The 25,688-nt window shown below is 53.7% G+C and overlaps 1 protein-coding gene across 3 annotated transcripts; it reads right to left on the reverse strand.

Annotated features, from left to right (window-relative positions):
• Positions 1 to 1,039: 1,039 nt before the first annotated feature.
• Positions 1,040 to 20,187, reverse strand: Pick1 (protein interacting with PRKCA 1). 3 transcript variants are annotated; one of them, XM_040754161.1, is made up of 13 exons: positions 20,049 to 20,187; positions 19,640 to 19,743; positions 18,592 to 18,703; positions 12,474 to 12,602; positions 10,999 to 11,065; positions 9,659 to 9,748; positions 5,644 to 5,697; positions 5,264 to 5,326; positions 4,494 to 4,627; positions 4,102 to 4,194; positions 3,209 to 3,259; positions 2,223 to 2,367; positions 1,040 to 1,785 (listed from the first exon to the last, which is right to left on the reverse strand). In XM_040754161.1, exons 2-13 carry the CDS (start codon positions 19,678 to 19,680, stop codon positions 1,514 to 1,516), a joined length of 1,251 nt encoding a protein of 416 aa, XP_040610095.1. In that variant the 5' UTR covers positions 19,681 to 19,743; positions 20,049 to 20,187; the 3' UTR covers positions 1,040 to 1,513. The 3 variants fall into 3 exon arrangements, with proteins under 3 accessions (XP_040610095.1, XP_040610094.1, XP_040610096.1); XM_040754160.1 differs by lacking the exon at positions 20,049 to 20,187 and adding an exon at positions 19,899 to 20,042; XM_040754162.1 differs by lacking the exons at positions 5,264 to 5,326; positions 20,049 to 20,187 and adding an exon at positions 19,899 to 20,042.
• Positions 20,188 to 25,688: the final 5,501 nt, after the last annotated feature.

The following is a 25,688-nucleotide window of genomic DNA, read 5'->3' on the forward strand; positions in this document are numbered from 1 at the left end:
AGCAGGTACCAACAGTGCTAACTTGGCCAAGACCATTCTATGCCCTTTATAAATCTCACTGATTCTCTTAACAATCCAACGCGGTAGAATTTACCCACACTTCACACAGGAAACATAATGTGGGTAGGAATCAGCCCAGGTCGCAGAGGCCATTGTTAGGGCCCAAGCTGTAGTTTTTGTTGTTTGAGGCAGGGTTTCTCTGTGTATCCCTGGCTGTCCTGGAACTCGCTCTGTAGACCAGGCTGGCTTCAAACTCAGAGATCCGCCTGCCTCTCTCTACCTCTTAAGCGCTGGGATGAAAGATGTGGCCATCATGCCCAGCTTCAAGCTGTTGGCTTTGATCTGTGCCCTTGACCACTAACTAGATATCTCTTCAGAGAGGCAGTGTGGCCAGACAGCTGCTGGGCCCCATGGGATAGATGGTAACAGGCTATCTCCCTCCACCCTGAGAATCCCACCTGGGTCTCTGCAGGACTGCAGAGCTCAGAGCTACTTTTCCATTTCGGACCCTGCGAACTTTGCACATTCCTTGTCTTTCTGCTCTCAAGACGGCCACATCCGTCCTAATGGGCATTTCAGGGTAAAATGGTTGCAGGTGTGCCGCACCCAGCCAGACTACTGCCTAAGGGTGGCAGCGTCTCCCTTGTGCCCCCCGGGCCTGAACTCAACAGGCGCCCCTGGAGTGGCCTTGTCAGCATTCTCTCACCTGACCAGTGTCTGTTCTGCCCCCTTGCCCAAATAAAGGTTTACTTCACAGCCAGATACACAGAAAGGGTTGAAGGGAGAGTACTCAGTGACGCTGCAAGCAGTGGGAGCAGGTGACAGTCAAAGCTTTGGAACCTGCAGACGCAAGCTCAGCTCCATTGTTCTCATGTGTGGTCCTGAGCCTCTCAACCCCAGATGCTACGGGAACAAGAAAGCTGCTCCTGTAGGTGCTGCAAGAGATGAGTGACGGACACAGAGAGAACCGCCTAAGCCTCGTGTCCCACCCTCCCTTATGACCCAGGAGGCAGGGGAGCCATTGCAAGGAGCCCATCCATTCTGTCTGGGTTTCTGTTTATTCAATACAGGCCCAGCATCCAGCCCTTGAGGCTAAGCCAGGAACAAATAAATATAGGCTGCCAAGGTGTGCGTGTGGACTCAGGGGGCCGGCCTGGTACACTGGCCCCAGCCTCTGATGTCCACCCGGCTCCCATTCCCTGCAGGCTTGGCACCACCGAGGCACTCACAGGACAGGTCCTGCACTCTGCCCGCGCCAGCCCCTCCTCTTTTCTGTCCAAGGCCCAGCTCTCCCTCCAGCTGGGAGGTGGGAATGAAGGACGGGGGCCAGAGTCCAGGTCCCAGGATGCAACCTGGGTTCACTGTGCGAGGACAGAGGAGCAGGGAGGCAGGCGCCCCGAGCCAGCAGGCCTTTATGCGCCACTACACGCCTTCACTGTCCTACAGTGGCCCCGCCCCGTTCCCGATGCGGTCCTCCCGCTGCCCTGCCCCCCAGGTCCGCTTGAGGGGGCACTCAGGAGTCACACCAGCTTCCGCCCTTGTCCATGGGCCCCGCGGCCCCACGTGCATCCTTGGACACTTCCCTAGCTGCCCCGTCCTCCTCATCCTCGTCCTCATCCTCTCCATCAGTGAAGCCACACTGGTTAGGGCCATAGGCTAGAGTGGTGTGCGCCAGGTCCACCTCAATGGGAAAGACGTCGGCGTCGCGCAGCACAGCGTAGCAGTCATTGTAGTACTTGGACATGGTGGACACGAAGCGCTGCAGCTGGAACACGATGTCCTGGACTGCGCAGGAGGCGAGCAGACAGGCCCAGTGGCTGCGGCTGCCTCCCCTCAGGGAAGACCCGGAGCTGCCTCCCCTCAGGGAAGACCCGGAGCTGCCTCCCCTCAGGGAAGACCCGGAGCTGCCTCTCCTTCCCACCGGGACACTTCCTGGGCCCCAGCCAGAGGCTTTCTGGCCCTGCCTAGTTGGCCACCTAGTCCTCTAAACTCCTAGCTCAGGAAACAGAGAAGGCTGCCTGAGTGAGTGGATCACCAACCCAAGACCTGGCCCCAACCTAACCAGGTTCTGGGTGGACTCCTGCAGGGCCTGGCCCTGAGGCCCCGGGAGACCACCCTCTCTAGGCCTCATTTCTGATCTAGGGAGAGAACGGCACCCACCCTGGGGCTAAGTGCCAAGAAAGGACTAACTGGGGCAGTGCTCAGGCCCCAGAGCCCCTCACCATGCTTCTGGTCCAGCAGCTCCATCTTCTCCAGCACATCCTTGCGCATCTGGGAGAAGCGGGCTCGAGCCTCCTGGCGGCAGCGCAGGATCAGGCGGTATTCGTAGTTGCCTGTGCTCACTCGGTATAAGGGTTCTCCTAGGGCCTGGGGCAGGCAAGCTTGTCAGCTCTCTTGGGTTGACCTGGGCCGCCCAGGACAGATGGGGCTGGAAAGCTGCAGGGCTGGCCCAGCTCACAGCTGTACCACAATGGGCTTTCAGATGCCAGAGACACACAGAAGCCCAAAACAGTAACTTTGGAGGGACAAAAATCAACCACAGAAACACGAACACAATTCACATGAAATAAATGAATATTGGCCAAAAGATGGACCTTGATTGCAAACAAATCACAAATTAGAAACAAAAACAACAAAAGACAACCAGGGGCTGGAGAGTGGCTCAGTGGTTAGTGCTCATTCCTGCAGAGGCCTGGGCTCAGTTACCAGCGCCACACGATTGCTCACAACTGTCTGTAATTTCAGCTCTAACACCCTCTTCTGACCTCCACAGGTATCAGCCATGCAAACCGACACCACACACACACACACACAGGCAAAACACTCGTGTATATATATAGAAACAAAAAAAAGACTATTTTTTTTTTAAAAAAATCAGAGCGTGTATATATATAGAAACAAAAAAAAGACTATTTTTTTTTTAAATCAAAGCATAGCTCAGAAGTGAAATCAGTCAACTTTTTCCAGTAGGAGCCTCACAAACTTGGGGTACCTGGTCTAGAGCAGGCCTGGGGAGTCAGTCACTTCATGGCAAATGAGCTGGTTGGTACTCCAATCCAGAGGAGCTGGTAGTTGGTTTGACAGCTCCAAACTAAGTCCCCAGGATACCCAACACACCCAATACCTCTGGCAGACCCAGGGCCTTCTGAGGTGAAGTGTGGGCACCCCAAGCCTTCCTGATAGCAGCCTGGGCCCCTTTGGTACTCACGATGCAGCTGTATTCCTCGTCGTCCATCTCCTTCACCTTTAGACAGTAGGACTGTATAGGATGGGATGGATGAGGCCAGAAGTCAGTGGCCAAGCTTCCTGGAAGCCCATCCTCATGATTCCAGCTCTGCCTGCCCTGCCTCCCTATGCCCTCAGGACACCTGGGAACCTAGACACACCAAGAGAGCAGTGGCCACATAGGCCACCTAGGTCTGGGCCACCTGGGAAAGGCTGGAGGCAGCCATGGACAGAGGCCCAGGAAAAGGGCAGCAGAGAGATGGGCACTCCTCTGGGAGGGTGCAATGGCCTGAAGGCTTGAGAAATTCCAGAGAAACCAAATTCAAGCATCTCTAAGGAGATGCTCTGGGGACTGGAGGCTGTGACTCAGTGGCACAGCACTTGCCTAACATGCATGAGGCCTGGGGCTCTATTTGTCTCCACAAGAGCAAAGACCCAAAGGCATTGTGTGCAGCGGTGCTGGAGGGACAGGAGAGCTGCAGCCCCTTGAGGACATGAGCACCGGCCTCGTCAAGGCACTGGGAAGTGCTGCAGAGAGAAGCCTGAAGACTTAACATCATTTTCTGGGCTTCTTTGACCATTTGGCCATCCAAATGTCCTTCGAAGCATCCCAGACCTCATCTGAGCTGTTGCTAAAGGCGACAAGTTCCAAGGAGTAGACATGATATAGAATGAGCGCTCTCCTGCTCACCAGGCTCTAGGTAGCTCCGAGCTCCCTGGTGTGGGAAATGCAGAGTCTAGGCTGCTTCCGATTAGTCAGGCCTTTAACCCCTCACTCCTGACCCAGCATCCTGCCTGCCGTGTCATGGCTGCCTGTCTCAGGGCTGGCTTCCAGGGAGGGCTCACCCCAGCTGGGCAGCACTGCAGGCCACTCACCAGGTACTCAAACTTCACATCCAGATATTTCTTGATGGTGAGGCGCGTATCAGGGATGGCCTTATTGAGGTACGTGTTCAGGTCCGTCAGCATCTACAAGGTTGGGTTACAAATGGCACAGACATGTCATCCCTTCCAGTGGACTTGGAAATCTGACAAAGGGCACGTGTCAAGGTTAGAAGACTATGTCAGGCCACTGGCACATTGTGATCCAGCAGAGTCTTGAAGTCAACAGTGACCCCAGGAGGCTCAGTGACTGACAGCTGGTTGGCCACAGAGGTGACCAAGCTAGTGTCCGCACCTGGCACCTGACTCCAGCCCAGAACCCCTCCTGTGCTAAGCTGTCCCTCCTGCTCTGGCCAGCGGAACATGCTGCATTCTGAGGGACGCACCGGTTTGATGGTTTTCAGTAGCCGGATGCCAAACTTCTCAATACTGCGGTGTGCGTCAGCAAACTTCACGAAGGCCTCACTTGCTGCTGGCTGCGGCTCCCGTACCCCAATCACAGAGAACACGTCCCCAAAGGCTGCATGACAAGTTTGCCTTGAGGCCCCTCCTGACCCCTAGTGGAGAAGCCAGGGGCTGGCTGGGCAGCAGGACAGGGGCTTGATGAGCAGAGAGCCATGGTCTGCCTGAGGGCCCACATCTGAAGGAAGCACATCTTTCAAGGGGCCTGGGCCGCACTCCCGAGGAGCGGCATCCCTCACTCTGGGGCTAGGCTCCCAGGGGGTAGCTTTCGTTCCCCCAGCGCCCCCACAAAAGGCTAAGTGAGGCTCTAAGGAGGTCATGCAGGGCAAGCAGAGGGCCAGGCTGACTCTGGGCTCCTGCATTCCAATGCCAGGCTCTGCCACCATCCTCTCGACCTACTCCTTGTCTGGGCTTCCCTTCCTGGCCAGTGAATGGGCTTGTGTCTTTACTGCCCACCATGGTGTTGAAGAGACCAAACGAAGAGAGGCTGCCTGCACTGTAAGTAGCATCGAGGTACACTGCATCCTCCAGAGGCCAGCCGGGGTCAGGCCGGAGGTCAGAGCTGGGAGGTGGCCTTGCCACAGGGATGAGAAGGGCCCCAGAGAAGAGCCTAGCCACCTCACTGTTAGGAGTTACTGAGCCCTGAGGGACAGGGGTTTGCAGGGTCACATGGCATGTCTGGGGATGCCATTACCCCGGTGCGTCTGTGACAGCTCATAAAAGGCCCGAAGGAGATTCTTGGTGTGTTCCGTCATCCCTGTGGGAAGAGACCCAAGTGACAGAAGACAGAGACCGAAATCAGGGATCACACTGGCCCCCAGCCTCACAGTCCACCTGAGGTCCTCACTGGGCATTAGGGCCCAGGCTTTTCCCCAAGGCCTGGGGATGAAGGCTGAGTTGGCCCTCTCTGTGGATCCCATGTAACAGGCAGCTGGGATTATCCTAGGGGATCTCTCTGGGACTGTAGGAATTTGGAGGGGCGTCTGTTTCCAAAATTTTCTAGGTAGCTCCCTTGCCCCGGTGCCAGTCTCTAGGACAGTCCTAGGATGGAGCAGCAGCAGGTGGTCCACCTACCTTTGTACAGTTCAGCAGTGCGTTCCAGCTCCTCCAGCCGCTTTACCAGTCCATCTGTGGAGGGTAAGAACAGGGGAGGCTGTGGGCTCCGCAAGTCAGGGAGGACAGCCCAGCTGGAGAGTGAAGGGTAGCCCCTGAGGACTAGCCTCTGCCAAAAACAGGAGGTCTGGATGGAGTTTGGGCCTCAGGGTTTACTCATCAACCTTCCTGCAAATGTAGAGAGGTTAGAGCCAGGCAGAGCTGGCTCAGACCTGTGTCAGGAGCCTCCCTCCACCCACCACTGGCTAGGGCAATCTAGGGGCTGACGGCCATTCCAGTATAGCACTTCCCAAAGTCATGAGTGTATGAGGGTGGGTTTCCCCTAGGCCACACCCAAGGGTAGCTTCCCATAGGCCCAGAAGGCAAACCCTGGGCCAGCAGCAAAGGCTGCCCACACAGCAGTTAGAGGGGAGCAGAGCCTTTTGATCATGTCCAGGGCTGGCTTTGACAAGTGTACAGGATGGGCTGGAGTCAGGGAGAAGGGATTCAGGAGGGCTTGGAGAAAAGTCCTCCCCTAGAAGAACTTGCTGACCACAGCCAATGACCAAACAAGTATAGGCTAAGTACACACTTCTCCCTGAAACTGGGCAGTCACTCGACCCCTCTCTGCTTGAGTACACATTGAAAGCTGAGAGACGCTCTCAGACTGAGCTAAACTGCGGAAGGGAGACCAGACCAGCTGCTTGGGAGGAGAAACAAGATGAGCTGCTTGGAAGAGATCTGGGAAGGACACCCTCCAACCTGCTAAGCTGTCACCCATGCTTGGTGAGTCTTGGTAATGTAGCTGTGTCTGAGTCATTTCTGTTCCTGTAAGTGACCCCAATAACGCTCATTGATTCACCATGTTGGACATGGGTGATATCTGTACTTCGGTCTGCCGTGGGCTCCCAATCTGGGGTGAGTAGACATGTATTGTGGCTCCTCAATAAAAGTTTTGTCACCAGCTTGGCTACCACCCAGGCCCACAGCCGGGCCTTGGGTTGGCCCACCCTAGCATCTACCCCATCTGGGACCTACTGGAGCTGCTGAAGGAACTGGTCCTGTGGAATGATACCCACAGATCTCCATGACTCAGAATGACCAGAGATCCAGTGAGGACGGTGAACCGGAAACCAGAGGCCTTGAACCCAGACCAGTGACTCATTGCAATGGACATATGCCAGTAAAGCTGATGGGACACAGGGGTCGCTGTGTGACACACCAAAGCCCCCAAAGCCACCGGGACGAATGAAGAGGTGATGGAGAGGCAGGAAAGAAGGGGAAGCAAAGGGAGTTTTCTGTTGCTGGTTGGGTTTGGTTTTGAGAGGCCACAGAGAAACCCTGTCTCGAAAAACCAAAACCAGAAAAGATGAAGGACTCTCAGCTCCTTCCCCAGCACCATGTCTCCTGCACGCTGCCATGTCCCCCATGATGACAGTGGGCTAAACCTCTCAAAGTGTAAGAAGCCCCCAATGAAATCTTTTCCTCTATAAGGAAAAAAAGTTTTGTCACACAATAGCACATTAGGTCTGGGGAGTGACTGTGGTAAAACCAAGCTTCAGGTACTGCCCCTGGGGCTCCAAGTTCATCAGAGGAGTTGGCCAGTAGCCAGTGACCAGAACAGGACGGTGGAGGGGGTGCAGGAACAACAGCCACCCCAACTCAGGACAGGCTGGGCACGGGAGGCAGCTGACTCAGGGTGGAAGCACAGACATAGGTTTTCGAGTGCAGGGAGCATGGCCTCCTTGGGCTCCCCAACTCTGGATATGTCCCCACCTGTGGGGATGAACTACTCATACCTCTCATGAGAGGGTGAAGCCTTTTAGGCCCTGACCAGGCGTGAGAATACCTGAAGCCACACTGAGTCTCCTGCTGGGAGCCAGACACTGAAAGTCCCCTGATGACCCCTGACCCTTCTCTAGCCTGCACCTCATGAGAAGGGTCCACTTGGCCTGTTCTACAGAGGAAGCTGAGGGCTGAGTGGTGGGCAACTTGCCTGGAGTCATAGAGCCGTGCCTGTGTGAGCAGAGCTTAGGGTCATGGAGCCTGTGTGAGCAGAGCCTGGAGTCATAGAGCCGTGCCTGTGTGAGCAGAGCTTAGGGTCATAGAGCCGTGTCTGTGTGAGCAGAGCTTAGGGTCATGGAGCCTGTGTGAGCAGAGCCTGGAGTCATAGAGCTGTGCCTGTGTGAGCAGAGCTTAGGGTCATGGAGCCTGTGTGAGCAGAGCCTGGAGTCATAGAGCCGTGCCTGTGTGAGCAGAGCTTAGGGTCATAGAGCCGTGTCTGTGTGAGCAGAGCTTAGGGTCATGGAGCCTGTGTGAGCAGAGCCTGGAGTCATAGAGCCGTGCCTGTGTGAGCAGAGCTTAGGGTCATGGAGCCGTGCCTGTGTGAGCAGAGCCTGGAGTCATGGAGCCTGTGTGAGCAGAGCTTAGGGTCATGGAGCCGTGTCTGTGTGAGCAGAGCCTGGAGTCATAGAGCCGTGTCTGTGTGAGCAGAGTCTACAGTCATAGAGCCGTGTCTGTGTGAGCAGAGTCTACAGTCATAGAGCCGTGTCTGTGTGAGCAGAGCCTGGAGTCATAGAGCCGTGCCTGCGTGAGCAGAGCCTAGAGTCATGGAGCCGTGTCTGTGTGAGCAGAGTCTACAGTCATAGAGCCGTGCCTGTGTGAGCAGAGCCTGGAGTCATGGAGCCGTGCCTGCGTGAGCAGAGCCTGGAGTCATGGAGTTGTGCCTGTGTGAGCAGAGGCTGGAGTCATGGAGTTGTGCCTGTGTGAGCAGAGCCTGGAGTCATAGAGCCGTGTCTGTGTGAGCAGAGTCTACAGTCATAGAGCCGTGTCTGTGTGAGCAGAGCCTGGAGTCATAGAGCCGTGCCTGCGTGAGCAGAGCCTAGAGTCATGGAGCCGTGTCTGTGTGAGCAGAGTCTACAGTCATAGAGCCGTGCCTGTGTGAGCAGAGCCTGGAGTCATGGAGCCGTGCCTGCGTGAGCAGAGCCTGGAGTCATGGAGTTGTGCCTGTGTGAGCAGAGGCTGGAGTCATGGAGTTGTGCCTGTGTGAGCAGAGGCTGGAGTCATGGAGTTGTGCCTGTGTGAGCAGAGGCTGGCTCTCCTGGCTTTCTTTAGTGTGGAGATTGCTCAGTCAGAGGCTTTTGAGCAGGAGAGGGGGGCGCAGCACAGGCAGAAGCTTTTCTCTGGGCAGGAAAGCTGGCCGTGTGGAGGGCTCTGAGTGGGAGAATGGGGGAGGGTGGACACCTTAGAGGTCTTCAGGAAGCTATGGTGGCCTACAGCCTAGGTTCTGGCTCCCTGAAGCATGAGCACAGGGCCAGCAGGCATAGTTGTTTTTAGCTGGGTCATGGGACATCATGACAGCTTCAATTTTAGAAATCCTATTTACAGCTAGGGAAATTGCATGGTTCGGGGGAAACAACAACCAGTTCTAATTTCATCTCAATGCATGGTGACTACAGTAACAAGGATTTATAGGCACCACAGGGCTGAAAATAGCAGCCGCCACTTTGTACCCCATTTGGAACATGCTCAGGCCCCACCCCCACTCTCCCAGCTGAGCCCACGGTTTACATGGATATTTTTATCTTCCCCGAGTACATGCATCGCACTGCTATTTATAAGCATGGGCTGGCGATGGCGATGGCAGGACCACAGTTCTATCGGCCTCCTGGGGAGACGTCCAGGGCATGCGTCTGCGTGTGTAAAGTGCCTGCACATGGCTTCTCTGAGCACAAACTAGGGGAGACGGGCGGCAGCGCCACCTCCTGGTCACGGGCAGGACTGAGGCGAGCAGCACAGAGCAGGACAAGTGCAGCTATGCAGGGAGCGTCAGGCAGTGAGGGGACTCAGCCCTGACAGCTTCTGCTCTTGGAGAGTACAAGAGGACCCCAGGGACACAGAGAAGTGACTTGGCTGTGCACACTGAGGCAGGGAAGGGCTCTCAGACTTGTTAGCTTGATGGACAGTCGGCCATGGAGCTGGTGGAAGGACAACTCACCATTGCACAGGATGGCACGGCTCAGGCCCAGGGCGTCGGCTGTGCCTGAACTCATGTTCTCCACCAGCCGGTGTTTGACCTTCTTCAACACTGCAAGAGAGAAGGGCCAATGAGTGCTGCTGGGCAGGCTGTCCAGGCCTGAGCCTGTCCGCTGCAGGCTGGGTGAAGAAGACGGGCCCAGGGTCTGCTGTTTGGGGTGTGGTCAGGAAACAGTGGCTCTCAGCAGTGTGCCCTGCGCTACCTGTCCCACTCAGCCCCAACTCGCAGGAGCCAGACACATAAATATGAGTGCTTGGCACAAGGACTGAGACCTGCTGTCTGCCACTGGTGTCACTGAGAGCCCAGAGCTTGTCCACGCTAAGGAGTAGCTGACAGGCCAGAGAGGGCCTTGTCCCTTCTCTTCCAGCCAGCATACGAGATGACCTGTGCCAAGGCCAGGGCTCTGGAGGTGGTTCTCAAGGGTCACACTACAGCCGCAGGCACCACTAAGAGCCACTGGCGGCACTGCATGTAACCAGTTGGGGTCCTAGAAGGGGTCCTGGGCTGGAATCAAAGGACTCAAGAGCAAGAATGTCAGACCAGGTGTGGTGGTGCATCTTTAATCCCAGCACTTGGTAGGCAAAGGCAGGAATCTGTGAGTTCAAGGCCAGCCTGGTCTACAGAGCCAGTTCCAGGCCAGCCAGGGTTACAGAGAAAGCACTGGTGAGCTTATTCGCCATTGGCCTCTGTCCTAAAGGGTGGTGGGCATGAGGTGTTTATCTGAGGGCTCTGCCAGGAAACTGCCAAGCCTCTTGTGCCTCTCACTGAGAGTGTCGTGTGGTGGATCCAGAGACAGCAGTAGCTAACTATTGCTGCCTCAAGGCTTCTACAGAATCGAGGTCCTGCCCGTCTAGACACAGGACCTTGTCAAACACTACACCACAAGGTCCAGTTTGCATCCCAGTCTTCCTGGAAGTACACTGCAGGAGAGGCCATGGAGGAGGGGGACTAAAAACAGACATGACAAACTGGGCAGTGGTGGTGCACACCTTTAATCCCAGCACTCGGGAGGCAGGGGCAGGTGGATCTCTGTGAGTTCGAAGCCAGACTGGTCTACAGAGCAAGTTCCAGGACAGCCAAGGCTGTTACACAGAGAAACCGTGTCTCGAAAACCAATAAAACAAAAACAAACGAACAGGCATGACACACAGGCCCAGGTCTGGGAGTGGGCAGTGAGAATGCAGGGCCAGAGGCCTGGGAAGAGCTACACGGGGGGGCACCTGGATCCTCCTAGCCTTTTGGATCAGCTTGGACAGAAGAAGCCAGAGCCCATGGCACATGGCCGCTCTGGCCTGGCTTACCGATGTCCAGGGACATGCCCTGCTTAGGGTCCGCCTGCAGCTTGTTGTAATGGATGGTCACCTCCCCCTGCAAGAGCAGCACAGACACAATTAGGACAGTGGCTCCCAGGCTCCAGGCCCTCCCAAACACTATTTTCTACACCTGGCACTAGAACACCAGCCATGAGGAAAGGAGCAGGACTTCTTGGGGACTCCAGTTCAGCAGCAGAGGCTGAGTGACTTGGGGATTCATTTAGTCCCATATTCTAGTGACTGCCTTAGGGGAGGGCTGCTGACCACAGGAGGCCACCATGGTCACTCTAGCTCTGGCAATCCTAAGGCCTTTGAGACTGGACTGCATCTACTCACATCAAACTTGGTTGAGAACTTACACCCACAGCACAGATGAAGTGAGCCGATGAGGTCAGTTAGGGGCAGGGTGTGAAGGGTTCCCTTGGGACTGACATGGCTCTGAGCTCTGAGTCCATGCTTGGTCTGTCTGATGCCTGAGGGGCACCAGGAGCTACAGAGGTCATCCTTTCCTTAAAGGACTAAGTACCAGGGTGACTCGGGGACAGGACCAGAGGAAGCCAGGGTGGTGTAGGTCCGAGTGGAAGCAAGAAGGGGAGAGTGGGGGTGGAGAGATGGCTCAGTTCTCAGCACTGCATGGGGGTTCACAACCATCTATAACTTCCAAGGGCAGAGAGGAAAATGTGGTGCACATGTATACTTGCAGCCAAAGTGCACATAAAAACAAAATAAATCCAATAAAAAATATTTCTTAAACGGGACAGTAGGGGCTGGTCTGGCGCCTTGGTGGATAGCAGCAGGAAGGGAAAGGCACTGGCCTGGCTGGGGTTTGGGGCTCAGGCACCGGCCCACACACGAGCTAGACCCCACGCTTGGTCTGGGACTGCCTTATCATCCGTGGCTCTGCATCCTCATGCAGCTAGCTCGCTCACCACTTTTTACAAGGGTCTCCTGTGGCTGACAGCCGGGGAACAGGAAAAAGGCTGTGCTTGCTTTGTGAGTGACAAGGCACTGTATGGAGCAAGGGTTTCAACGGAACATCTGGGGAAGGAAACTAGCAGGAGGGAAGGGGTGTAGGCTACATCTAGACTGGATTCTCCATAACCCAAGTCCCTGGGACTCTGGGAAGCAGCCCCCCCCCCAAAGCTCTGGGGCAAACATGGCCTAGCTGTGGTCACTAGAGTTCATTGACCCATGAGGGTCACTGTTGGCATCTAGCTGCCTCTGCAGCTCCAACAAGGACATCACGGCTCATGAGTGTTTAGCACTTCCGGAAGCTTAGAGGGGCCCAGGACAAGCCCCAAGAATATTTAGCATTAACTGAGGGTCCAGGGGGCCCAGGACACTGGAATGTGTCCCTCAGGCTGCTATACAAGAAGTAGGCAGCGATCCTTAAGCCTGCTAGGCCCCTGGCAGCCTCCATTTCACTCTGGAGCAAGCTTCCAACTGCTCCCCAGTGGTCTTACCTTCACCTCCTGGATCATCTTTGCCACCTCTACTTTGGTTTTCCCTTTGATTGACCTGCCATTGACCCCAGTGATCTCATCACCAGCCGCCACCGTGCCGTCCAAGGCTGCAGGTGTGTTGTCAAATACCTGCGGATGTGCAGAAAGTGGAGGAGACGGGATGGACCTGGGACTCCTCCCCCTCCCTCCCCCCACCTCAGCAGTGCCAGGGAGGACAAGGGGAAAACTCCCCATTCTTGGGAAAGGGAAAGAAGACAGGATGTGGATCCCAACAGGTGAGATTTTTTTTCTCATACAGCAAATACAGTGGCTTTCACGGCCCACAGGAATGTGAACCTCTATGTCTGGCTCCTGTGTTACCTTTAGTTTCTAAATTTTCTTTAAAAAAAAAAGAGAGAGAGAGAGAGCCATGCCTAAAGCATGCTTTGTAATATTTTTTTTTACAATGTTTCAAGGAAATCTGGAGTAATCAAGCTAAGCATGTATCAATTCAGATCAGACTACGTGTCACAAGACGGGCAGACAATGGGAACTAGAAAGAGGCATTATCAGACAGAAGGACTCTGTGATGCTAGACGTGACCTCCACCGTGAGCGGATGGAGACTGGTGAAACATCCCTTGGATGTCAGTGAAGATGCTGCCTGAGAGAATGACCTTCGTGGGGTGGCATCACCCCACACGACTGGTTAGGAGAAAGGCTGCTGGCATGGGGCGTCGCTGCTCTCAGGCCATCAGGGTGGAGCTGCTCTGCTCCTGTCATGGAATATGACGGAATCAAAACGAGTGCTTCCTCTCTCCAAGTATTTTGTTACAGCAATGATTAAGCCCGACTCAGACAATGGGTACTAAAGAAATGAGATTGCTGCTATGACTAAGCATGATCAATGGTCCTTGAGCCTGGTTTGCAGAGGAAATTTAGAAAAGTTGGGAGGTGCAGCCTAGAGAAGCCCCCAATGTGGTAAACTTATCCTGGTGGGCAATTCTGGTGGTAGAAGAAGAGAGCCGACTCCTACAAGCTGTCCTGACTTCCACTAGCATGCCATGGCATGTGTGCACATGTGCACACACACACACATACACACACACAACAGATAATGCTGAGAACAGAACCAAGCCTATGGGATCTTAGCTAACACATCTGGATACATCTGGATTGTACGACGAAGATGAACCTTTCCGTGGATGCTGTGGTTTACAGTAGATGTCAAGCTGACAAGATCTCCACAGTCCACTTGCTGTCACATGTGCATCTGTGAGGATGAATGCAGGCAGGCAGCGTCCCATAGGCGGGAGCCTGGACAGAGGGAAAGAGGAAAGAGAAAGGCAGCCAGCACAGAGCACACACTCCTGTTCTCTGGATGCCTCTGATGTGACCACTCAGCCACGAGCTCTGTACTGAGGGACAGAAACCTGTGACACCAGCCTAAGTAAATCCCTTCCTGAACTTCCCCTCGGGTATCTGGGCACAGCTGTGAAAGCAATGGTCCATATTTGTAGACAAGAAGATATGACATGTCAATACTGTCCACAGCAATATGCAGACTCAGTCAGCTCCCTGACAAAGTCCCAAGGACATTTTTATAGATGAAAAACTCTAAAAACCTAAATCCTAAGGTTCATACAGAATATCAAGGAACTCTGAAAAGTCAACGTAGTCTTGAGAAAGAATAATAAAGCTGAGAGACTCACATTTGATTTCAAATTTTCCTACAAAGCCAGAGACATCAAATAATGTGGCACTGGCAGTGGGGATCAGAGATTTAGAAATTACCAAGAATTCTAGGAACAGCAGGCGTCGGTGGTGCAAGCCTTTAATCCCAGCACTTCGGAGGCAGAGGCAGGCAGATCCCTGTGAGTTTCAGGTCAGGCTGGTCAGAGCGAGTTCCAGGACAGACTCCAAAACAATACAGAGAAACCTTGTCTCGAACCCCCCCCCCACACACACACACAAAAAAGTTTTAGGAACATCCAAGGATAAAGGTCAGTGTGGAGAAGACAGAAAATTAACTTGTAATATTGAGTTAAAAGGAAACTATGAACTCTCTAACATCACACTAGGCAAAATAAATGCCCAGTTCTAGGTACAAGAATCTCTAGAGGCTGGGTAGTGGTGGTACACGCCTTTAATCCCAGCACTCGGGAGGCAGGGGTAGATGGATCTCTGTGAGTTCAAGGCCAGCCTGATCTACAGAGCGAGTTCCAGAACAGTCAGGGCTGTTAGACAGAGAAAGATGACTGGGTGGTGAAGAGCACTTGTTGCACTGCAGAGGACCCGAGTTCAGGCCCAGCACCTATCTAGAGGTTTACAGCCATCTGTAGATCCAGTTCCAGGGGGATCTGACGCCCTCTTCTGGCCTCCATGGGCATCAGGCAAGCATGTGGTGCGCCCACACACATAAATCTAAAAAATAAACAGGTTTCAAAAGTTCTGATTGAAACTTGTTTCCAAACCTAGTATCACTTTTTAAGTGCTGGAGATGGACCACTCTAAGCACATACCACTGAGCCTCCCCAGCCCTTTGCCTTCCTGAACTTGAGCTCCTGTTCACTTTGAGGAATAAGGGAAGGACACTAACAGAAAGACAAACGAGATCTCTAGGATACACACTGTCCATCTGCCCTTCCTCAGAAAGCCAGAGGCTATGCTCCATCCAGAGGGGGGCGGAGGCCAAAAAGGGGCCTGGAACGGGAATGAAGAGCAGAGGTTCCCAAGGGTTAGACTGAGGACAGATGACAGCATGAACAGGATGGGAAGTCTGACTGTGACAAGTCTATTGAGAAAGCAAAAAGACCGCATGGGGGCAAACAGCAGGAAATACCGGAGAACACAAGGAGAAGCTCTGCTAAGAAGACGGGCTGAGCATGGTGGTACATGCCTCTAAGTCTAGCACTTGAGGCAGAAGCTGGAGGATCAGTAGTTCAAGGCCAACTTCAGCTCCGTGGGGACTTAGAGACCAGTCTAGGCTACATGAGACTTTGCCTTTTTGTTGTTTTTTTTTTTGTTTTGTTTTTCGAGACAGGGTTTCTCTGTAGCTTTGGACCCTGTCCTGGAACTCACTCTGTAGACCAGGCTGTCCTCGAACTCACAGAGATCCACCTGCCTCTGCCTCCCAAGTACTGGGATTAAAGATGTGCACCACCAACACCCAGCGAGACTTTGTCTTAAAAAAAAAAAAGTCAAGAAAAAGTCACCAATTCAAGACTAAAGAGGTGGCTCAGCAGTTAAGGGCACTGGTCACTTTTCCAGAGGACCTGGGCTTGAATCCCAGCACCCACATGGTGGCTCACTACTGTCTGTAACTACAGTCCCAGGGGATCTGATGCCCTCTTCTGGCTTCCACAGGCACCAGGCATGGATTTGATGGAGAGATACACATGCAGGCAAAACACACACACACATAAAAATTAATAAGTGCACCCTTTAATCCTAGAACTCGGGAGACAGAAGCAGGCAGATCTCTGTGAGTTCGAGGCCAGCCTGGTCTACAAAGTGAACTCCAGGATAACCTCCAAAGCCACAGAGAAACCCTGTCTCAAAACAAACAAAAGATAATAGGAGGCAGGCAGGCAGGCACAAAGACTCCAGCTCATCAGAAAGTTCAGCCCACGAGCTACAGAGGGTGGGGTTTGTTTTTGTCCCTTTTCCATCCCCTTGGCCTCCAGAGCTGGACAGGGATTTAGAAAACATTTCCCAGATGTTGCCTGTGGTGAGTCAAGAGTGACTGTCATGGCAGATGGGGTAAGAGGGAGGTCTGTGGTTTTAGAAGAGCTGAACTCTTATCTCCTGAACCAAGAACAAGTGATCAATCAAGAAAACAAAGCCAGGAGGGCTGGCGAGGTGGCTCAGCAGATCAGAGTGCGTCCTGTTCTGACCACATTCAGCCCCCAGTCCCCACGCCAAGCTGCTCACAAATGCCTGTGACTTAGCTTCAAAGGGATCTGACACCTGTTCTGCTCGGACTCAGGAGCACGAGAGCGCACACACACACACACACACACACAATTAAAATAACAAAACCAAGGGAAGCAGGGAGCCGTATCTGCAGCAGCAGCTGAACGGCAGGGTGAGAGGGGGGCGGGGCCACGGTGGACACAGGCCTGTGCCCCTGACTGCTACACGCAAACACAACAAACCCCGTCATGCTGTCATGCAGCTCATTAAAACAAACATGCCCTTCGGGTCCTGAACAGATGGGCTGAGGGGTGTGGCACAGATGCTGAGCAGGCATGTAGACAGGAGGGACCTGGGTAAGGTCTCCTGGGGCAGAGGAGACCAAATCACCCTCGAAGGTAGAGGTAAGAGCGGATGATCCTTCCAAAGACCCAAAGTCCTGTCTGCCCTGAGGCCTACTCCGCTAGCTAGGTGTCCCAATAGGGTAGAGTCTGGCTCCTTCCCAGGCCACAGACATGTCCCTGACTGGTCAGGCACCTAGTGAAGGAGGCCTCAAGACTGAACAGATCACAGGGGGGCTCCCTCCCCTAACTCCAGCACAGCAGCTGGGCCCCATACATAGCAGCTGTGACTAGGTGAAGCTGCCTGGCCCTTGCTTTACCGTTCTGCTGCATTTTCACAAGAACTCAAAGACATTTGTGCTTCCATATTTCACATCATTTATGAACTCAGTTTTGTTTCTTTTGAAACAGGGTCTCATGCAGCCCATTACATTCATTTAAGTTTTAGAATTTCACATGTGCGTGTGAATGAATGTTTGTGTACCATAAGCATGTGTGGGTTGGAGGTGGCAGAAGACATCACCAGATCCCATGGAACTTGAGTTATAGGTGATTGTGACCGCCTGATAGGGGTGCTGGGAACCAAACCTGGGCTACAGATTTTAAACCCTCACTTTCCAAGTCAGAAAACTGAGACCCAGAGTGGATAAAAAACTCACGGGTATTGGGGGATATACATGTAAATCTTGGGCTACCATTTTCCTCCTTTGTTTGCTGAGACAGGGTCTCAAGTAGCCTACATTGGCCTCAGACTCATTGTTTAGCTGGGCATGACTTGGAATTGTTGACCCTCCCTGCCTCACCTCCCAAGTGCAGGGGCTACAGGTATATGCTGCCACGCTCAGCAAGGACGCTATTACTTCATAGCCTGCCCTCTTCAGTTAGCAAGCACATTCATTAGAGACTGTTACCGAACAGACGTCTATTACATGCTAGTCACGGACCGGCACTAACTTCAGTCTAACAAACATGGTGTAAGGCTGAGAGTCTGCCAGATAGCCAGATCAGAACAAGTCAGAAGCAAACGGGTGAAAAGGAACAGGGACAGTCCCACCTAGGGCGGTGGCCAGTCTTGCTCAGAACAGACCTCAGAAACACGGGGGCCTGCTGAGATCCTCGGCCAGTACAGTGCTTACTATGCAAGTCTGATGGTCTGATTTCAAACCTGTTATCTCACAGTAGAAAACTGACCCACTAAGGGTTGTCCTTTGACCTCTGTGTGCTCGCCATGACACGAGAGCACCTATACTCATACACACATCAAACACATCAAAACGCAAATACTAATCACAAAATTTTAAAGAAACAAGACATACTTTTGTGTCTCTCTGTGTTTCCACACGAAGGGGTGTGTTTTGTGTTGTGTGTGTGTGTGTTTCCACACACAGGGGTGTGTTGTGTGGTGTGTGTTGTGTCTGTATGTGTGTGTTTCCACGAGCAGGGGTGTGGTGTGTGTTGTGTCTGTGTGTGTTTCCACAGGCAGGGGTGTGTTGTGTCCCTGTGTGTGTGTGTTTCCACGCGCAGGGGTGTGTTGGTCAGTCACTCTTTGCTTTCATTCTTGTTTGGTTTCTTTGGACTCAGTGTCTCTGTGGCCTGCAGCTCTCTTCTCAAGGTAGACTGGCGGCCAGTGAAGCCCAGGGATCCACTGTCTCCACTCCCCAGCACTACTGTGATGAGCACACTGCCACCTCAGTGTTTTACTCAGGCGCTTGGGATCGAACTCTGCTACCCAAGCGTGCTCGGCAAGCACTGTACTGACTGAGCCATCTCCCAGGCCCTGAAGCCACTTTTTTCAAAGTGGAGAAATGCACCTCTTTCTGTCACACCCAAGAAGGGAGGTGACTCACTCTACCCAGGACCCTGCCCCCACCTCATACCTCATACCTGGACAATATAGAGACAGGGACAGTACTGGGCCCCTCCTCCAATGCTGATCCCAATCAGGTTCTGAGCATCCTTCTGCAGGGTGACCTTCCCAGGCACAGTGGGGATCCCTCTGGAAACAGAAGCAAGTGAAGGTGAACTCTGGAGAAAGGATGACTGGAAGGAGCAGGCTACACAGAGGAGCCTCTTCCTCTGCCAGAAAGAACACTGGTACCAGAACATGCTCAGGAGTCATGTCTACAGGATCGAAACCCCGAGCTGCCAGAGCCCGCTATGGGACTCAGGTCAGGCACTTTCTCTGCATCTGTTTCCTTCACCCACAGAATGAAATGGGGCTCTCTGGCCAGCGACCTTACATGAAATGCGCGTGGGAGGCTCTGCGCATCCTAGTCCAAGGAAACAAACTCAAAGATTCAGCTGGGCTCTGTCCTTGTCCCTGTTGCAGGCACATGCAGGACATCATAGCCACCTTTTAGGATAAAGTTACTCAACTCTCCTCCAGTCATCTTCCGATTAGACTGCTCAGTTACCGCCCCCCCGGCATTCACCATCAGTGAGCTTAGGTGTGTCTTGCTGTGGACAGGCACAGGTGCCAGCTTGGTTACTGAAGACTGATTTGCTAACAGCCAAGGACTGCTCACCCCTTACTGAGGACTAACAACACAAGGGCCATGACATCTACTCCACACTCTGGGAGTACCTTCTAACTCTATCGGTCATCTATGCTGGGGAGGAGGGTCAGTGACACCCCCATGCAGCCTTTGCAACCCTGGCTGGGTTGCCGCCTTTGGAACACCTTCCCAGGCCACGCCAGCAGGACCGCTCCTCCCGCTGTGTTGTGGCTGGATCATGCCATAGGGCTTACACGGCCCGAATCGTGATTTAGCTGTTAACTTGTCGCACCCCTCCGAAGCGACGAACTACCTGGATGTCTGGACCTACTTCTGCTTCCGTACACAGAGAAGTAAACGTGTGTGGAGCTATGACACCCAAGGACACGAGGGACCTGGGTCCTCAGCTCCCAGAGCCTGGGGAAGAAAATACTCACAATTTATCCTCCTCGATGTCATAGTCTAAGTCTGCAAACATGGTTCCAAGAGTTGGGGCCGACTGGCTAATTGCCCAGCTCGGGAGGGGAGTGGGGAACTGGGTCTGGGAGAGAAAAAAACCAGGGCTTCAGGGGACTGAAGTGCCCAGATGCCAGCCCCAAGCTACCCCTCCCCCGATCCGGGACGGCGGGCCTCTGGTCCTCCCCTGTGGACTGGGGCAGGGAGCCTACGGCTGGAAGGCGGGCAGGTGATTCTTACTTGGTACAGGGGACGACCCCAGGCCAGGGCGATGGGCTCGGATTCCAGAATCCGCCCTGCGGTCTCCAGACCCTTGGGAGCCTCTTCGGTCGCTCACCGAGAGAGTCGGTCCCACAGCCAGGCCTGGGCCAGGCTGGCACCTGAACCCACCTGCCGTTCCACCTGGCGGCGACCGCGACTGTCGCGTCACTTCCTGTAGGACGCGGAAGTCCCGCCTCTCCCTTTGGGGCTTTGCCCCAATCCCTGCAGGCAACCCATTTCTCTCCACTCCGAGACTCTCTGAACCAGGAAAAAAAAACAAGTGTTGGTGGAAGTTCGCTGTCAGTGTGAAAAAAAGGGAAAGGAAGGAAAGGTCTAGACTTTGTAGCCGTCCTGGACCCCTCCCTTGGCTGTGTCGCCATCTTGGGGAGGGCAGGGCTCTTCCCGGCTTCCTTAGCGGCACTCTGGGGACCACGCAGGCCCGGCGGTTGCCGGGGCAACGGAAGCATCTTGGGGCCGACGAAGTTCAGTGAACGGCAAACCTCAAGACCTTTGCTCTCACGTTTTGCTAAGAAAAGCCTGTGTTTCCTCCACTAAAAAGCGTCAGGGCTGGAAGGTTCCCTCAAGATCCCAGTGCCACAAAGAAATTAAGTTCCTGAGAGGGGGAGTCGCTTTGTTCAGAGATGCTTACAGTTGGTGTTAAGATCCAGATCTTGGTCCTGAAACCCCTACCGCCAGTCTGGGGTCCTTTGGACATCTGTGGTAAACTCGGAGCCACAAGAGGTATATTCGGTGGGTTTTTAGAAGGCAGATTTGGTGTCTTTCCTGCACGTACCTCAGCTTTCCCACATACATGCTGTTAGCATTCGGTAAATGTTCCTGAGGTGTCTGGAGGAGAATGGTCCTGCTAGAGCCACAGTTCTGGAAACACCTCATCCTGGCAGAGTGGGAACATTCCCCTTCCCAGCTGTTAGAGGCATGAAGTCCTTGTGCTCCCAGATAACCACTAGGGGAACCAGAGGTGCTAAACACACGGTTGTCACTTCAAGGGAGAGATGCATAACCTGTTTGCCCAGAAGGCAGGCAGTGCACGCGGTTAATTGCTTGGTGGTCTTTGCATTATCTGCATGGCTGAGACGTCACTTGATGCTTCCCCAGACCCTTATCTTGAGCTTGTTTTCTCAGCTAATCTATCCACCCCATCTTTATGGACGATGTCACATGTACTTTACAGTGTAGTCACGTCTCAAGGTCTGATATGCACATGGTTGAATAATTATCACCAGGATACGTTTTTTACTGAATTAATGCTGTGCTTATATATGCCCAAAATAAACTCCCCAAGGGGAAGACCCCAAAGGCTACACCAGCACCGGCCACTGAGTCATATTGAACCAAACTGCCATCTTGCCTCTCCTGAACTGACACTTTGCTGGCCTCGGTGTTCACAGAGACCCCACAGGGGTGCAGGATGACTATCCACATGTCCTCTGGAAGGCCTCCCATCGCCTGCAGGGAGCTGAGCTGTCTCAGCCCCTGTGTCGAATGCCACCATGGCAACCACCTTCCCCTGTGCCCACTGCTCTGCAGCCCAGATCCCTGTCAGAGAATCCTAGTTCCTCTTCACCCACCCCACCCCCTGTGCAGCTACCCTGTGCAATGGAGAATGGGCTGAGACGCCTTCCCTTTGTCGCAGGTGGTCGGTGGGCGTGGCTTCGCCAAACTGTTTTCAGGTGGGTGGTTTGGGTTTTGAGATAAGATCTCATGTAGCCCAAGTTCACTCCTGCCCTGGCCATCAGGGCACAACAGAGCCCAGAGAAACCTGGAATGAGGGGACAGGAGACTCGAGAAACGGACAGCAAGACAGGCTTTCTGATCGAGCTGTAAAAGTTTATTTTCCTTAGGCGCTTTATGTAGTGGCTACGGCGGAAGGCTAGGTAAGGCAGGGTAATCAAAGAGAGGGGTCATTGCCTAGTAACCAGACCACAGAAAGTTCTTAGTCACAGGTCACTGAAGGTGAGCAGGATAGCAGTTGTTAGCAGGGTGAAGAGGTCGCAGGAGGAGGACCTAACTGCGGAATGTTCTTTCTTTCAGCTATCTTCCTGTTGATTCGATAGGGGGTGAGGGAAGGTTAACTGGGCTGTTTGTGTGGTTTCAGCCCTTAAAGTTTCATTGTAACCGGCTCAAGAGATGGCTCAGAGGTTAAGAGCACTGACTGCTCTTCCAGAGGTCCTGAGTTCGATTCCCAGCAACCACATGATGGCTCACAACCATCCGTAATGAGATCTGGTGCCCTCTTCTGACCTGCAGGGATACATGTAGACACAATACTATATACATAATAAATAAAAATTTTTTAAAAAGTTTCATTGTAACCAATGCTCCTGGCACACTCCGAGAAAGGCCTTAAGGTTCTGTCCTTCTGCCTTCATGTCCCTGGTGCTGCTTGCCCAATTGATGTGGATCTGGGGATCCAACCCAGGGCTTCCTCAGCTTCTCTCCCCACACAACCGTAGTTCATACCCAGGCTCTGCAATTTTATATCAGGGATTTTGGGGCAAGTCACTGGCACACATCTGGCTGGGAGTAAAATGCTTGTAGAAACTGACATGGTTCTCTGTGGGGGACAAGGAGATGACTGGGGTGTCCTCAGGAGGTCCCGAGGCCTGGTCATGTTCAGGGAGAAGTGAGCAGGACAGCAGCCGTGGCCACTCGAGTCCCAGGCCACTGTTAGGTCCTGAACTGGGCTCAGCGGGGCAGCGTCCTCCCGCCCAGAATGTACATCAAATTCACCTTTCCAGCCCCCGGTGAGCAGTAAGCCCAAGCCCCACCGTTTCACTGAGACCTTAAGCAATCACCGTTTTTCCACAGGCCTCGGTGCCTGCAGAGCGACCATCCTCCCAAGGTAGCCAGTAAAGGGGATGAAATGTAAATGTGGTTTGTGAGTGAGCTCTGTCACACAGGTGGCAGAGGTCTCATTGTTGCTTCACAGGAAAACCATGTAGTCCAACCACCTCCGAGGGCAGGGCTGACCATGCCTCCAAAGGGCCTTACAGTACTTATGCTTCTGTGTGTACATCTGGGGAGTGTCCTGAACTCGGATCCCTGGGCTTTTCCCAGACCTACGGAGAGAATCTGGAGAAGGGTCTTGCGGCCTGCATTTGCACAATTCTGTGGGTGTTGTCCAAAGATGTCAGAGGCCCAGACTGCAGCGTCTAGATACCAGGAAGGGGCTGTTCAGGGGACCAGCGCTCCTGAACAGCAGCTTCCCCATCCCTGGAGAGCAGGATGCTGTGTGGGTCCAGAGGAGTGCTCTAACCAAGGCAGGCTTCCTGGAGGAAGGGGCTCTCCATCCTACAGGAAGTGCTCTGTGCCAGCAGAGGAAGAGAGGAGGGTAAAGGCTTCTAGAGGCAGGCTGTGGAGAGACAGTGTCTGACCTCAGAGAATCCATATGCAGGAGAAATAGACAGCTGGGACAAGGTTACTGGAGGACAAGGCATGTCTCAAGGGAGCACAGGGCGAGCCTCACAGAGACCTCACAGAGACTTCTAGGCCCCTCCTCAAGGGCAGCAGGGCTCCTGGGGTTTAAAACAGAATGAGGGTAAACACTCATTTTAGGTTGATCCCCGTTCATTCCTCCTTGAACAAGCCCCTGCTCCCCATTCTCTCCAAGCAGACACGGACCTCTCTTAGCCATGCCACTTAAAGCTTGCCACCGCGTGCAAGTTGCAGCCCCTGAGTCTGCCAAGATTGCACCTCTGTGGTTCCCTGCATCAGATTCACTCCCCAGAACCACTTACCATCACACATCCTTTTCCTGGGGTAGTGCTGCCCCCTGGTGGCTATTTCCAGTACTACCTAAGAGTGCCAAAATAGCCCATCGCCGGGGTCAGAGCCTGCTGACTCAGGGCTGACTGCAGAGCCCGAGAGTCTGCAGTGTGTGCACAATGGGTGAGGCTGGTTATTTGAATGCCAGGTTGTGCCTGACCCTCTACCTCTCAGCTGCTGTGACCCAGCACAAGCTTACACTCCTCACTCTGACCTGTCCGTGGCATTGAAGGTCACTTTGAGGGTCAAGACGGCAGGGATGGGTCTGACCCATTCACTCATTCCTAAGTTCATTTTATAAATATTTATTGAGCACTTGCCAAGTCCAGTCAAGATGACATACAGCGAAAGGGACAAGTGGAGCCTGCTGCTGACAAGCTCTTAGGACCAAGTGGGAATGGCGGGCAAAATAGAGGAAATCGCTAATTCCAAGATGAACTCGATGGAGTAGGTGACTGGCTCTATTCATTCTGTCTCTGGGGAGACTTTGGGGATGGCAGTGTGGAGGCAGTTGGCAGAGACCCCAGCAGAGTGTATACCACACTGTTTGGAGGGTGACAGGAGATAAACTAGGAGGCCAGCAGGGTCACTGTGTGTTCATATGTGGTGGTCTGTGTTGTGTGTGTATATATTTGCTTACTGACCAGCTCTCTATCATATTGTAAGCTCCCAGAGTCTGGAACGTAGCCTAATCAAATCACCCTCTCTCCCCAACTCCTAGCAAGGTGGCCAGCACATGGCCAGCGTTCCACACGGGTCTGTTTGGATAAATGAGTGACTGTCATCATCCCACCACCGTGGCCACCCTTTCTTCTCAGCCACTGCCTTCAGTCAGCTGACTAGGCCAGCAGTGGGATATATACCTCAGAGGCCCCCAGGTCCCTCCAGCCACGGCCCAGCTCAGCATGCAAAGACTGACCTCTGACTCGCCCCTGCCCCCTGCACCTCGAGTTCTCTGCCCTCTGGGTTAGGTCAGTGATGAAAGTCATGGCAGCCTGGGGGCGGGGAGTAGAGAGACAATGTCTGATTGTTCCCCAACCCTACTGGCCACTGAGGACTAGGTTTCAGACCGCCCCTCCCTCCCTCCGTGTCTTCTCTCCCTCTTCCTTCCCTCCTCCCCCTTCCTCTCCCAAATTCCAGGGGGAAGTTATTGCCCGTGCAGATGCTTGGGGTCCACTTTGGAAAGAGCCTAGGTCTGAAGGCAGAAGACCTCGGGCGCTCTCTCAGGCTGTGACCTCGAGTGACACGTAGCTTGGGAGGCTCATGAGTGCAGCCTCACAAGGCCCCAAGAATGGCAGGTGGAGGAGACAGATGTGAAGAGCTCCTCCTCGTCAGTGTCCTGCAGTGTTCCCTGGGTGCCGCCTTGCGCTATCCCTCGGTTTCAGGGTCCAGCTGTGCTGCCGGAGCCCACTGGCCTGAGCTGCACCCTAGGCTAAGGCAGGCAAGGCCCCACTCCTCTGAAGGGTGTCTGGGGCTCATGCTGGTTCTCGTGATTGTGTTTAACTTAATGTCCACACATGTCTGGGAAGAAGCAGGTATCGACTTTCCTCGTGTGCTAGCTGCTGCCTCCGGACATTGATTTGGGTGTCTCCTTCACTTCTTTTTTGTTTTTGTTTTTTTAAGACAGGGTTTCTCTGTGGCTTTGGAGGCTGTCCTGGAACTCGCTCGGTAGACCAGGCTGGTCTCAAACACACAGAGATCCGCCTGCCTCTGCCTCCCGAGTGCTGGGATTAAAGGCATGCGCCACCAACGCCCGGCTTAAATCAAATTTTTTAGAGCCAGCCAGGCTGGCACACACCTGTGATCCCCTTCTCAGGAGGCTGGGGCAGGAAGAGCATTCACCACTTTGAATGTCTACTGCATCCATCAGTGCTGTTAGGGCTTTGCAGGATTGCACAAGCTTCACCAGTGTTGAATTCCAAAGCATGTACCATACCTCCCCAAAAGCCCACTTCCCACCCACGTTCACTTCCTGGCCCTCTT

Source organism: Mesocricetus auratus, unplaced genomic scaffold, assembly GCF_017639785.1.
Source record: "Mesocricetus auratus isolate SY011 unplaced genomic scaffold, BCM_Maur_2.0 Super-Scaffold_100010, whole genome shotgun sequence".
Taxonomy (NCBI): domain Eukaryota; kingdom Metazoa; phylum Chordata; class Mammalia; order Rodentia; family Cricetidae; genus Mesocricetus; species Mesocricetus auratus.